We start from the raw sequence: 13,085 nt of genomic DNA, 5'->3' as shown, positions 1-13,085 counted from the left end.
AAGTGCATGCTGACAGGCACAGGAACACAACAGCACTGGGGTGAGAGAGGCAGCAAAAGTGGGACTGGGAGATGCCAGGGAGCAGAGACAGGGAGGATTCTGCCAGAGCGGATTATTGCCGTGGGAGCTGCTCTCCACAGACAGCCTGGCCTTCCAGGCGGCTCCTCTTTGCTGGAGAGGGAAGACTGCAGCATTTACTGCGCTGTACGCAGGCTGGGGTTCTGGCGAAGTGCCAAGTAGTGACATCAAAACTTCTGCAATTATCTGCCACCTCTGGGGCCAGAACAATGCCCCTGAAGAGAGACCGACTCAAACGTGCTCAGGTCAGACTCCCAGTGAGCCCAACGCCCCGAGCCTGGTGCTCTGCTCCTCGGAGCTGACCCTCCAGATGAGCAAACCTGGCCCTGGCTGGCCGCAGCAAACACAGAAACCAAATTTCATCCCTTCAGGTAGAGCGGGAAATAAACATTCACACAGATGGACTGGGGCATTTATAACTCTGTAAAGCCAGCACACTGGGCAGCGTGCCCCCGTGCAGAGCACAAGGCTGAGGGCTGCCACGACCTGCGGTCCCTAGCCAGGACCTGCCCCCTGCGCTTTGGCTCCATCAGCCTCGTGCTGGGACCTCGACCACTGCTACAAGCGTGACAGTGAACCTGTGTGCCAAACCAGAAACTAGACCCAAATCAACTTTTTACGAGCTCCAAGAGCTTGTGCAACACTGCTCTCTGGTGACCTGCTCCCTTCGATTTCTGAACAAAGAGAAAAACCCAACTCCCTAAGAAATCCCTGGGTCTCAAGGGTTTTAATTTACCTGTACAGACCCTCAGAAGGTCCAAAGGAGCAGCACCTTCTGGGGGTCACTCCCCGCTGTCACCACCACCCTGCCAAAGCTCAGCTAACTGCAGCCAGGAAAGGGCCACTCACGTCGAGGCAGGAAAGCTGTTTTGGAGCGGGACACGTGAGAAGAGGAGAGCGGTGCTATAGTCTGCAAACCCCAAATGCTGATGAAATGGAGGGAAGGGGAGTCACACTCCAGTGGGCTGGGGCTGGCATTCTGACCCCCCAACAGAAATAGTCTTTGTAGATCATCTGACAGAGGCTTTTCTACCAGCCCATTAGAGGGATGTGTGGGGAGGACAAAGGAAAAAAAGGAAAAAAAAAGAGGAAAAAAAGGTTTTCCCTTTCTGTCAGCTGTGCAAGGGGGTGAATATTCAGCACACAGACACAGGTGCACAGCTCTGATCAGTACCAGCCGTCGGCTTCCCCACCGCACAGCTACCAGCCCATTCACTGGTCTAACTGGGAGCACGGTGAACTCTGCATGCTAGGGCAGGCTGCCGGCATCTTTGTCTCTTAAGTGTACAATAAATTCTCTCTATACATAATAACTAATAAAATATATATCAGGTGTATGGCTCTGATTTAAACAGATGTTTGCACTGCACGCTCAACACAGGGAATTAGAAAATAGAAGGAAAACAGCTTGGTTTTTTTTTTTTACAAAAAGGTAGCAGCAAAAAGGTTTGCGAAAGTCTTAGATAGGCTGGGCAGGAAACAGTCCAAACAGCAAATATTTCCCTTATTTGATGCTTTACGATTAGCTGTTCAAGGCGATGGTAAAGAATCCTCCATCACTACAGCTACTGCCTGATCCCATCGATCTGCCTTCTGCAGGATGGGACGGTTCTGCACTGACCCTGAGGGGCAGCGCCCACGGCCCACGGCACACCCCAGCCCATGGCACTGGTACGGGCACTGCCAGTTACTGCACTGGCAGTGCAGCCGGGGAAACGCGGCGCTACACAGCATGCACAGCGGCAAAACTCACTGGGCAAGGCTGGCTCGTGCAACGGCGTTACCAGGAGGGCACGCACAGGATCTACACATGGATTTAAACACATCGTATAACCGCAGAGCCCCCCCCCCCCCCCCCCCCCGGTTCCCAGCACAGTGCAAAGGCAATCTCAGCAATTCTGCTGGAGCTTGGCGTGTCCAGAAAAGTAAACACCTCTGAAATAGAGCAGGCAGCCTGCCTGCACGGAAAGTCAGACTTTGGGCTGCATCCAGACAGATTTCAAAGTGTATTTTACTGCTGTCTGGATCTGCCTTTGCCTGTAAAGGCTGGCTTTTGTTTGGTTCTCTTAATATTCAGTGCTGTAAGGGTATTTTTGACAGCAGCACAAGACCCAGGGCAGTACCGCTCTCCTCCTTGCCTTTCTGTACTGACTGGGGAAAAGAGCCTTAAGTCAGCAGAATCATGAAGTAGTTCAGGGTTTGCTTCCTTCCTCCTGCAACATCCAAAGTGGGGAACTAACCTCACTATGGCGCGGGGAGTCAACAGCAAGGGGCTTGGCTTTGTGTATTTTAAAGCAGACTAGAAACCCCACGTTAACAAGCCTCAGAAGGTGCCAGGGCTGCGGGCAGGGCGGCCATGGGGAGGAAAGACGGACAAGTCCCAGCTTGCCAGAACCAACATCTCCCCCATTTCTCAAACACCTCTTGGTGCAGAAGCCTCCTGCACTCCCCTTGGCCGGGCTCTCCTTTGAGAGGACTTAAGTTACTACTGGTTAAGTGGCCGTATCCGTGCTCCTGGGGGAACGAGACATGCAGCAGGACTGTGCCCGAGAGGAAGAAGTGAGCAGAGAGCCTGAGTGCTCATAAATGCTAATAAAGTGCACGAATGCAGAGACATCGGCTTCCTTCCTCCGAGGCTGGCACGGCCAGGGACGAGGATGCGCTGTGCTGTGTATCACCCATGTACCAGAGACCGGGACCAGCCCCTTGAATACCGCTGCCTCCCCCAAAACTGATCGATCTACTGGGAGGCTGCTTCAGCCAGGGGATCCACACTGGTGGCCACAAACCACCTGTGGTGGGTGCCTGGGGTCCCCGAGCCCCTTTGCTGCCTCCCCACCTGTGCACCCGCATACCAGGTCCCCTTCCCCAGTGCAAGAGCCGGCGGGTCCAACCCTGGCATCACCCACGTCCCGGGGCAGGGCCTGCCACACGGTTGGACCTGTACAACTGAGCATGTGAGGACAGTAAGTGACAGAGCATGTAGGGGCATGACTAGACCCACCGTGGCCGAGGGGGACAGAGCCTGGGGTGTCACCTCCCAGATGAGAGGTCACATCCGTGCAGACAGCGCAGAGGCCGCTTGCTGCTGACCCCAGGAGGGACACGCACGCCCAGCCTGACCGTGGGGAACCCAGCCCCAGAGCCCTTGGGAAACAGAGACAGGGACAGTGTGGGGACTGGCTCTGCACGGGGGGCCACGGGGTCCGGCAGCCAAGCAGAGCCGGCAGCTGGACGCGTGTGCTTCTCTGCTGGGGGGTTTTCCTGGGTAATAAGGCAAGGTGCTTGACGTTACGAGAAAAGCGGAGAAGTGCAGAGTGCTGGACGAGGGGCAGTAAGACTCAGTCAGTCTTTCCCAGCTTTGCTATCAGCTCGTCGCAGATCTTGGTCAGCTCCTCAATCTCCTGATTCTGGAAGAAAAGCAGACCTTAAGGACCCCTGTGGTGGCACAGATAGGGGATAATGCTCGGGCCCATCTGCCACTGAGCCAGTGCAGGAAGGGGCAGCTGGCTCCTACACTTGCCCCTGCAAAAGCTCCTCTGTGCATCACCCAGGTGCCATGGGAACCCCTGGGCTCACCCCTCCTCGTCCCCGACAGATCCTGGTGCTGCACAGAGACCCGCAGCTGCCCAGCAGCAGCCCACCGTGCTCTGTTCAGCCCGCGTGTTGGCTAACGGGCACAGGTGAGCAAGCTCTGCCCATGGTCAAAGACAGCCAAATGCACGCCAGCCCTGAACTGGCAGCCATGTCACTGCACGCAGCCATGCCTATGCCTGCGCAGAGCTTGCATCTCCTTCCTTGTGAGAGGACGCAGTCGTACATTTAAACAACAACAAAAAACCCCACAAACAAAAAAGCAAACAAAAAACCCCAAAAAACACAAAACACTTTCTGGGCCAAACATGTGAAGAACACATCCAGCACCAACAGGATGCTCAGGGCTGCAAAATGGAAACGCAGAGCAAAGCCAGCGCGGCTCGCAGAGAGGAGGCAGGGTGGGTGCGTTACCTTCTGCTGGAGGGCTCTCTCCAGGGACTCCACCTTCATCTGCTCCTTGCGCAGCCCGGCGTGCAGCGCCGCGCTCTCCGCTTTGGCCTTCATGCGCACCTGGGCAATCTCCTCATTGGCTCTGCAGTGGGGTTTGGAGAGAAGGGGACAGTGGTCACGTCTTTGGGTGCAGCCAGGAGCACCACGACACAACGTTAGACCACGCGGCATCAGCAGAGCCCAGCTCCTGCTTGCCTGGATGCATCAGAGGTGGTTTTCCCATATGGAAAACCTGCATGAAATGTGATTAATTCAGCTCCTCCAAACTCCTGTATGGAAACTCTCCTTTCTCAGAGCAAAGCTAAACCAGTTCCTCACCCACTTCACTCGGGGCTACCGTGTGTTGGTGAGCTACTGCTCATCAGCTGAGCCTCAGTAGCTGCACGACCCCTTCACACACAACAAACATGAGCCCTCTGAAACGTGGAAACTTGTTAAGTGACTGTAAACAGACCATGAACCCCAGTTTCTCCATTAGAAAAAAACTAAGCAGAGATCAGAAAATCCATTCAAGGATTTGTGCTGGCTTACTTACAGCCATTTTAAGTCACTTGAGCCTGAGGTTGTAAAAGGCAGATTTTCACATCAATAAGCTGCTGCCTTACAACCTCAGGAAAACCAAAGGGAGACACTGCCCTACAAGGTCTTTAAGCACCCAGAAAGCTCCTCAGCGTGCCCAGCAATCTCATGCATGATCTTACTTGTCTAATTTTTCTTCTGCATGGACTTTCAGGGCCTGATACCGCTGCTCTTCTTGCTTGACCCGGGTTAAATAATCTTGAGCACACTTCTTCAGAGCTTCTTCATTCTGGGAAAAAAAAAAGTACATCCATCTGCATCAGGACTGAGCACAAAGCTGTTGCTCTGACGGGATGAATATCCCTGTTCTGAGTGTAAAAGAAAAAGGCTTTAAATAGAATCAGCTTCTCCCTTATGCTGGAGCCCCTTATCCAGCTTGGCAGCATTTTAAAATGGTGTGTAAATGGAGGCAGGGTTTCTCGGGGTGCTTTGCCCTGGCACCTGCTTTTCCCTTGGCCGCAGCTCTGCCCAGGGCACAATGCTCTGCTGCCAGCAGCTCAGCAGGAGAGTGCTGGGGAGGAGTGCGAAGAAGAGCCAGCTGCCTGGAGACCCCAGCTCCCCGCACTGGCTTCCCCTGGCATTTGAAAGACTCTTTGCTCGTTTATCAGAAAGTAGGCAGAGGAAAGCGAGCGAGCAGTCCTCCGAGCAAGGGCCGGGGCATTTGAAGCAGCACTGCGTGGGACAGGAGAGCCATGGTGCTGCAGCACAGGACAAAGCGGGGGCAAGGCTGCATGGAACAAGGTGGAGGCAATGCTGCACGGGAACTCTGCGTCCAGGGACCAGGGCTGCAGGGAGAAAGATGAAACCAAGGTAAGGACCTTCTTAAAGCCTTCTAGGACACCCTTCAGGTTTTCGTATCTCCTGAAGAGATCCGACAGGGACCTCTCCACCGAGTTTAGGTCTGCCAGAGCCTGGTCCTTTTCCATCGTGAGCTGCTGCAGGTTCTTCTGAGACGTCATGTTTGTCCTCTGCTCATCCTCTGTGATGGAGAATAAACAGCGGGGACACAGTGACTGAGCGGGGATGGCTGTGGCAGCCAGCTCCCTCCCCTGCAAGCCCGGCCAGGTGACGGCACCTTACCTATCATCTGGGCAATGGTCTTCTCATACTCAGCCACGATTTTCCTAGAAGGAAAGGAGGAAAAAAGCAGGTAAGAGGCAGCAGTTTTTTGTAGACGTGCACCTACAGCTCTGCTGCCAGCAAACTGCCCCGGGGCCGCCCCTTCCCCATGCCACAAAGGCAGCCCAAGCAGCAGCCTGTCTGCAGAGCCCCAACTGTTGATGCTGCAACTCCCACCATCGCTCCCCTACGCTAAGACCTCCCTCCAGCCGCTGCTGCTCGAGCCAGCGCAGCTAATAGGATTTTATTCCTGCAACAAAGAAACCAGCAGGCTCAACACAGCACAAGCACAAAGAGTACACGTCTCCTAACACGTCCCACCCTGACGATGCTGAGCTGTATCATCCCATTACAGCCCCACTAACCCACCTCCCAACAGGGAACACACAAAGCACAGCGCCGCACTGTGCAGGGGAGTGGGCAGGCGAACACGTGAGGAGAAGGCTTTTACCTCATCTCTAAGACTTCCTGGCGGCTCTCTTCATATTTCTTCTTCCACTCATTTGCTTCGATCTCCTTTGTGATTATCTAGGTTGCAGCAGACACAGGACCCTTGGGATGCGCTCTGGGTGGTTTCCCTTGCTGCCCCGTGCCTGTGATGCGCAGGGGACCAGACCCCCCCTGGGCAGAGCAGAGCTGCCCCCGCTCCTCCCCACAGCAGCAGCCGTCAGGGGTCCGGTGAGGGGCAGCCCCCCCGGGGTGGTTGCCGTGCTGGCGTGCACCCGGGGAGGATGGGGTCCCCGGCCGTTACCTCCTCTCTGATGAGTGTGAGCACAGCCGTCTTCTCGGATTCACTGAGGCAGATGCCGTCCAGGGGACTTTCGCTCCTGCTCATGCTGGTGATGGCCGCAGGGGACTTGTCCATGGAGCACAGCCCGGGATTGCCCTGGGGGGAATTACCCAGCCGGGATGCTGCGTGGGTTTTCTTTTCACCCTGCTTCTCCTGTTTGGGGTGTTCTCCCCCATTTTATCAGCCTCTGTTCAGGCACCGAGCCTCCCTACACGCACACTCTGACAGCTCAGAGCCTGGTACCTGAGACACCCAGTACAGCCCATATGGGGTTTTTAGTGCACTTTCTGCCAAGTCCCTTGCCGGGAGCTGGGGCTGCGCTGTAGGACACCCCGGGGCTTGGCATCCCAAAGCGGAGACAGAGTAGGGGCCCATTTCAGAAGGAGGAGACCCAGCTCTGAGCAGAGATGTGCTCACATCTGACATCCCATAACTTTCCCCATGGTTGGTTTTAAACTATCTCCAGCCTGGAGGATCTTTGCTGACTGTGAGCCACACGCCTGGGGTCTGCAAGGGTCCGGGTCGCCTGCCTCCATCACCTCCTGGTCAGGTGGAGATGTCACTGCAGCCAATGCATTCACATTGCTGCCAGCAGCTGCAGGGACATTTGCTGGGCCTTGCTGATCGCCCCGAATGCACAAGGGAGCTGGTGGAGGAAGCAGGCTTCACCTCCCTGCAGAGCAGGGTCTGGCTGACCCAGCTCTGAGGCTGCTCCTGCTCCCCTTCCCGAGGGACAGCCCCACTCATCCCACAGTGCCCCAGCTGTCCGGGAGAGCTCCGAAATCTGAGACGCTCACGCAGGGCTCCTGGCACACTCCTGTTTCAATTATGGGTGCTCCTACGAGGGATGAGGTGGTGGTACCCTCATCGCTCACTGCTTTCTCCCCCTAGAGCCCAGCTCCTTTCCACCAGTGCTGCAGCCGCAGGGACCAAACTGGGGGGAGAGCTCAGCCCCGTGACCCAGGCACCGAGTCCTGCCTGCATGCTGGCTCCATCCCTTCCCTTGGGGGGTCCTGCAGCCTGCAGAAAAGCATTCCTTCAAACCAAGGCTTTCACCACCGCCTGTTCCTCCTTTTATCATCCCAGCTGAAGTGACAGCCCTGTGCAGCTATCTCCTTGGGAACCGGCTGCCAGGCCATAAATAGAGAAGTGCTTTGGAGGAGGCAGTCTGCTTTTGCCGTGTTTTGGAAACGAGAGAACTAAAGCACTTCTCTCCCGCCCTCCTCCCTTGCGCTTTGACTGCTGCCCAGGTTCAAGCATGACTGAGCCCCTCACAGCTCTGCTGCCTGTAGCAGCGGGCAAGCGATGGCCAGTGGCAGGAGCCACCCCCGGGTGCAGGTTTGGGTCCGGGCAGCCTAACACTGGGGAGGTTCAGCCCCGTGTGGTTTTGGCAGCAGCCTCCCACAGCATCTCCCAAAAGCAGGCGTGCACCTGAACACCTGCAAGTACCTCTGCCCACTGCCTGCCCCACGGCAAATCTTCCCACACTGTGGTTTTGGGATGACCCCAGATCGTCTGCAGGAGCAGAGCCTGTCCACGCTCTCCCCAGCACCAAACAAAAGGTTCACTTTGCCTAATGTCCTTGTGGGGCTTAGCATAGTTAAATCTGTCTCAGAGAAGCTAATTTTGCTGATGTTGCTAATCTCATTGTCGAGCAGCTTTGGCCAGGGGCAGCTAAGCTGGCACAGGGTCCCCCCTGCAGCGGAGGGGTCTCAGGGCCACTCAGATGGCTCCTCAGGGCACATCGGGGGTGCCCCCGTGCAGATGTGTCACTGCCAGGGTGCCAGGGTCACTGGTGGCTGCAGAGCCAGGGCTGTTTCTTTCACTGTCATTCAGCCATTTCCAAACACAGTGTTTGCTCTCATTGCCCTCCCACGGCCACAGACCTGGCTCCTCACCAGCCCTGCTCCATCCCCAGCATCTCTCCCTCCCACCCACGAGCAGCAGCGCCCACCCGGGAGGGAGCCGTCCTCTGCCAAGCTCCTCCTGGCCTGCTGGGAAATCACCACTATTTTTATCAAGTCCCTGCGTGGGCTTTTCAAGAATTTTAGCTCCCAAAGAAACTCATTTCAGAGAGGCTTTGGTAGCACTGCTGGGATTAGCAGAAACGTTTGCTGCAGCTTCCCCCCACCCCTCTGCACAGCGGGGCAGGCAGCAGCTGTGGTGCAGGAGGATCAGCCCTCCCGCAGCCCCACCGCCCTGCCGAGCCGCACGCCAGCGCCGGCACAGCCGCTCCAGCGCCACACCGGCACAGCCACCCTGAGCCTCCCTGCGGGTAAGGGAGGAGGAAGCAAGAGGCACTCACAGGGAATATGCCAGGCCCATCCTTTTCCATCTGCTTGGAGATCTCCTTTTCAAAGCCTAAAGACAAGGAAACAACCTTTTAGCTACCTGGAAACAAGACCCTGGTGGCACATGCAGATTGGCTGGGATGCAGAGGGGTACCCCCTGAGTCTCTACATCCCCTGAGCTCCCCCTCCCAAAAGGCTTCTTTACCCCCAGCTCTTGCCATTGCAGGAAGGACGCATCCTGTATCCCTGCCCCCTGGCTTCCACCCTCGCAGGGAGGATGCATCCTGCATCCCAGCCCCCAGCTCCTGCCCTTGCAGGGAGGAAGCATCCTGCATCCCTGACAGACAGCCTCTCCTCCTGCATTCCCTGGAGTGGAAACCAACACTCCCCTCTGGTGGCAGTTCAGCCCCGTGCCTGTGTCCCCACAGCTGCCACCCATGCCAGCCATTCCCCGGGACCGCGAGGTGCCGAGGAAGAGGAATGAAGATGCACAGGTCATTTTGCACTTTGCTGGCCGGCGCGGGCAGGATGCATCCCTGGGGTGAAGCCCAGCTGCTCGGGCCATTCTAAATAGCACAAGCCTCAGCCCACGCCAACTGGGCCCAAAGCCCTCCAAAGGAGCTGCCACATGGCCCCTGCTATTCTTAACAGCAGCGGAGAGAAGATAAAAGCCGTCTCCTCCTGTCTGCGGCACGCGGGACACCCTGCCATCTCACATAGCATGGGAGATAATTTATGAACCTCACTCAAACAACTGCAGACATGACCTGCTATTCACGTGTTAACTGGGCAGAGAAAAAAAAGTACTGCTAGAACCCAGCTAGGAAAGGAAGGAGGCAACCTAACACTTGTGACTGCGGATTTCCTAGTGTTTCCCCCCATTTATCCCTGCGCCCTGGCCAGCGGCTACTTGCCACAGCTCACAGCACCATCTCCGCAGCCAGCACCGAGCCTGTGCACTCCTGCCTGGCCCTCTGAGAGGAGCAGCAATAAACAAAACCTCGCAGCCTCTCCACTGACTCAAATTTTTCCTCCCTTCAGAGACAAAGGACTGTTCTCCTCTCCTGAGAGCCTGTAGCTCTGCACAGCATTCAGGAGAAATGATTAATGGGTACCTGCACAGGGGAGAGCTGCAAACATTCTGTGCAGTGATTTCTCCTGCTTGCACCTATAACTTGGCTATTGATTAAATGTCATGTTGCCTGGCTTTTAATTATTTTTTAATGGATTGGTCAGAGAGGCTAATTACATAGGAGACTGACAGCAAAATGCCACCAGGATCATTAGCGGAGGTCTTCTGTAGTGACATGGAGATCTCCATCAACCACAGCCCTTGCGCTGGGACACCAAGTCCCGGCAGCTCTGCTCCTGGCACAGGCTTTGAGCAGGACACCCTGCAACCTGGGAGGCAGGGCACGAATCGGGAGCATCCCGGCTGAAAGGCGTGCGATTGCTCGGCTCAGCCCTCATCTCAGCTCGCTGGTGAACACTGGTTTCAGGAGGGCACTCACAGCACGGCTGCAGGGCAGCGTGTGCCGTGGGCAGGGAGCCTCGCCGGCCTGAGCCACATCCTACCACAGCACCATGGGGGCCGTGGGGAGAGTGCTCTGTACCAAGAGAGCACTAAAGACAGCCTGTACCATGATTTTTCCATAATGGAAGTAGTGCAGATAAGCAATTGGATGTTTCATTATAACTTGTGGCAGCCTTTAGCCCTGTCAGTGTAAATAAACTGTGATGAAGCTGCATTGCCTCAACAGCACCAATTCATTGCCAGAGGCTGTAGAGATTGCCTGGGTGCATCCACGGTGCATCTCCAGAGCCAGAGGCAGTGGGGACGCTCCTTACCTGCCTCCGTGCCATGCTTTGCTGCTGGCACAGGAACATTCGAGCACTCAAAGTACTCGAGGTCATCTTCTGGTTCGCCCTTCTTCTCCAGCCCGGCTGGTTTCTGCACGGAGGTGGTGGAGGCCAGTTTCTCCTCATCAGTGGCATGTCCATCCCGATTTGCAATATCTGGGATTTCTGAGATCAACACTCCTTCATCCTGCAGGATCAAGGCATGCGGTTAAGGAGGACTGAGCTAATCCGTGGGGGTCAGGCAGCCAGGTTGCTGGACAGCACATGGAAAGCACGGGAGGCTTAGTATCCGCCGACAAGCTGCTCCCCACCAGCTCCTCAGCAGGTTTTGGCAGAAAGAAACACATGGTGCCGGGGACAGAAGCGATTAACATGCAAAATCCATTAACGCGACCGCAGAGCTCGGTGCTTTGCTCTGGTCCACGCTGGGGCAGGGCTAAGACATTGCACGCACATGGTCCCTAACGAACCACATGGAAAAGAGAGAGCGTTTACTGGCCAGGAAACCCGCAGGGACAGGCTCACCCTGGGGGTGGGCACCAAGCACAGACCTCCTCCCTCCCTTCCCACCAGGAACTGCCCACGGGGAAGATGATGTCCCCGCGGCTGGGAGCTGCTGCTTTCAGGGAACCAGCCCTTTGGTCAGGTGCTGCTGCAGGCACACGCCAGCCCAAAGCTCAGCCAGCCCAGCTCTCCCCATGCCTCCATCCGAGCATCCTGCGCCCAGCCAGCAGCTCCTGGGGACGGATCGAACGTACCTGAGAGCAAACGTCCAAGACCAGGGGCTGCGTCTCGTATTGCTTCACCTTGCAGCCGCTCCTGCAGGGGAGAGAGAAGCGGCCAGCTGAGGCACGGGCTTGCATGGGCTGCGTGGGGAGGAGGTGGGGGCACGTGCGAGACAGCCCAAGCAAGGGGAGGCAGCCCCAGCGCTAGCATTGCACCCCGCCGCGTGCCAGCAACCCCACTCACCAGTGAAATATCGAGGCAGAGCAAGTTCTGGAATGAACAGAAGGAACAAGCAAACAAAACACATGACTACAAAGCAATTGGGTTTGTCTTTGAGGTCTTTATTCCTGTTGAAGGTAAGGATCGGAGACAGGACCCCGAGGTGCTGACGGCGAGAGAGGCAATTGCCAAGGAGCCGGCAAAGAAAGATTTCCCTTGCTGCACCCTTGCCCTGTGTGTCCAATATGACGGCATCTTGAGGTCTGAGTGCCCATTGACTTTCTGCAGGAAGGAACCATTTCCAGGCCGCCTCATGCCCTGTCCCTGCAGCTGGAGGTTTGTCTGGGACATCTCCAAAGCATCCATGTGTCTCCCACGTGAGTCAGACCCGTTAGAGAGCTCTGCTATGCTTGCAGGAGAGCACCAGGGCAATCCGCTGTGCCTTGAACACTCCCTCTGCCAGATGCAAATGCTGTCCCAAGGGGAAGGGCCTTGCGGATGGGAGAAGGTTTAGCTCAGGTTGCTCTTGCAGGTGGTCCCGTGGCTGGATGACCTCCAGCGAGGCAGCTCTCCTCGGGACTTTGTCCTGTGTTCCTCGAAATGCACCATCCTGGAGCTTGGCTGCACAGGACTGCAGGCGCAGCCGCATCCTGACACACCAGGCATCAGCATCTTGAATCAGCTCGAGGCAGCAGACAGACAGTTGTGGACCAGCCCCAGCAGCGCTGAGTCCATGTCACCAAAGCCCGCGGGGGCTGAGGAGTCAGCGATGAGATGACATGCATCGCAGCACTTGCCCCTGGCACGTGAAGGAGAGCACGAGCTCTCCTCCTGCATCTCACCACCCTCTCACTCCACGTTAGCAATCTCCCCCGGCTTGCTGCCATGCTCCAACCCCCCAGAAGACAGATATTCACTAAGCTGGAGTGTGACAGCCCACTACGGATATGTGAGGAGGGATCTCCACCTCCAGACACGGCGCTCCCCGCCGGGGGGACACAGGCAGGGGCTCGAGCAGGTTTGCAGTGAGCTGTACCAAGGTCTAAAGAATCACCCCCACCCGCTTCACTCCAGCCTCCCCGTCCCATCGCACATGTGTGCCAGCAAAACACAATGAGCAATGTGGCACACACATGGAAATTTTATTTGCACGCTAACATGCACACCTGGGTCAGACTGAAAAAAATCGCTCTTGACTGTTTTTCTCCATCACGCCCTAATGTGAGCAGCTAAACTGCAGCTCACCGTGTCCTTATCCACCCCTCTGCTCTGCAACATCTCCTGGGGTCGGTGTTATCACACCATCTGGTAGCTGGTTTGATCTCCGTCCCCCAACACCAACATAACAGCTCTGTAACTCAAGGGGATGGGGAAAC

General features: G+C 56.3%; 1 protein-coding gene across 5 annotated transcripts in view; it reads right to left on the bottom strand.

The window, feature by feature from the left end:
• Positions 1 to 1,929: 1,929 nt before the first annotated feature.
• The window catches only part of TACC1 (transforming acidic coiled-coil containing protein 1), a 35,675-nt gene continuing 24,519 nt past the window's right edge, over positions 1,930 to 13,085 (bottom strand). For all 5 annotated transcript variants that reach the window (XM_076358912.1, XM_076358910.1, XM_076358908.1 and 2 more), the window contains 10 exons: positions 11,523 to 11,583; positions 10,753 to 10,951; positions 8,919 to 8,974; positions 6,575 to 6,709; positions 6,275 to 6,351; positions 5,785 to 5,828; positions 5,523 to 5,683; positions 4,827 to 4,933; positions 4,087 to 4,207; positions 1,930 to 3,488 (listed from right to left, as the gene is read on the bottom strand). In XM_076358912.1, the coding sequence (XP_076215027.1) occupies positions 3,420 to 3,488; positions 4,087 to 4,207; positions 4,827 to 4,933; positions 5,523 to 5,683; positions 5,785 to 5,828; positions 6,275 to 6,351; positions 6,575 to 6,709; positions 8,919 to 8,974; positions 10,753 to 10,951; positions 11,523 to 11,583 (1,030 nt within the window). In that variant the 3' untranslated portion in view covers positions 1,930 to 3,419. The remainder of the gene's footprint in view (positions 3,489 to 4,086; positions 4,208 to 4,826; positions 4,934 to 5,522; positions 5,684 to 5,784; positions 5,829 to 6,274; positions 6,352 to 6,574; positions 6,710 to 8,918; positions 8,975 to 10,752; positions 10,952 to 11,522; positions 11,584 to 13,085) is intronic.

Source organism: Aptenodytes patagonicus, chromosome 24, assembly GCF_965638725.1.
Source record: "Aptenodytes patagonicus chromosome 24, bAptPat1.pri.cur, whole genome shotgun sequence".
Lineage (NCBI taxonomy): Eukaryota > Metazoa > Chordata > Aves > Sphenisciformes > Spheniscidae > Aptenodytes > Aptenodytes patagonicus.
The sequence above is the reverse complement of the archived record's forward strand: the minus strand, read 5'-3'. Positions and strand labels throughout refer to the sequence as shown.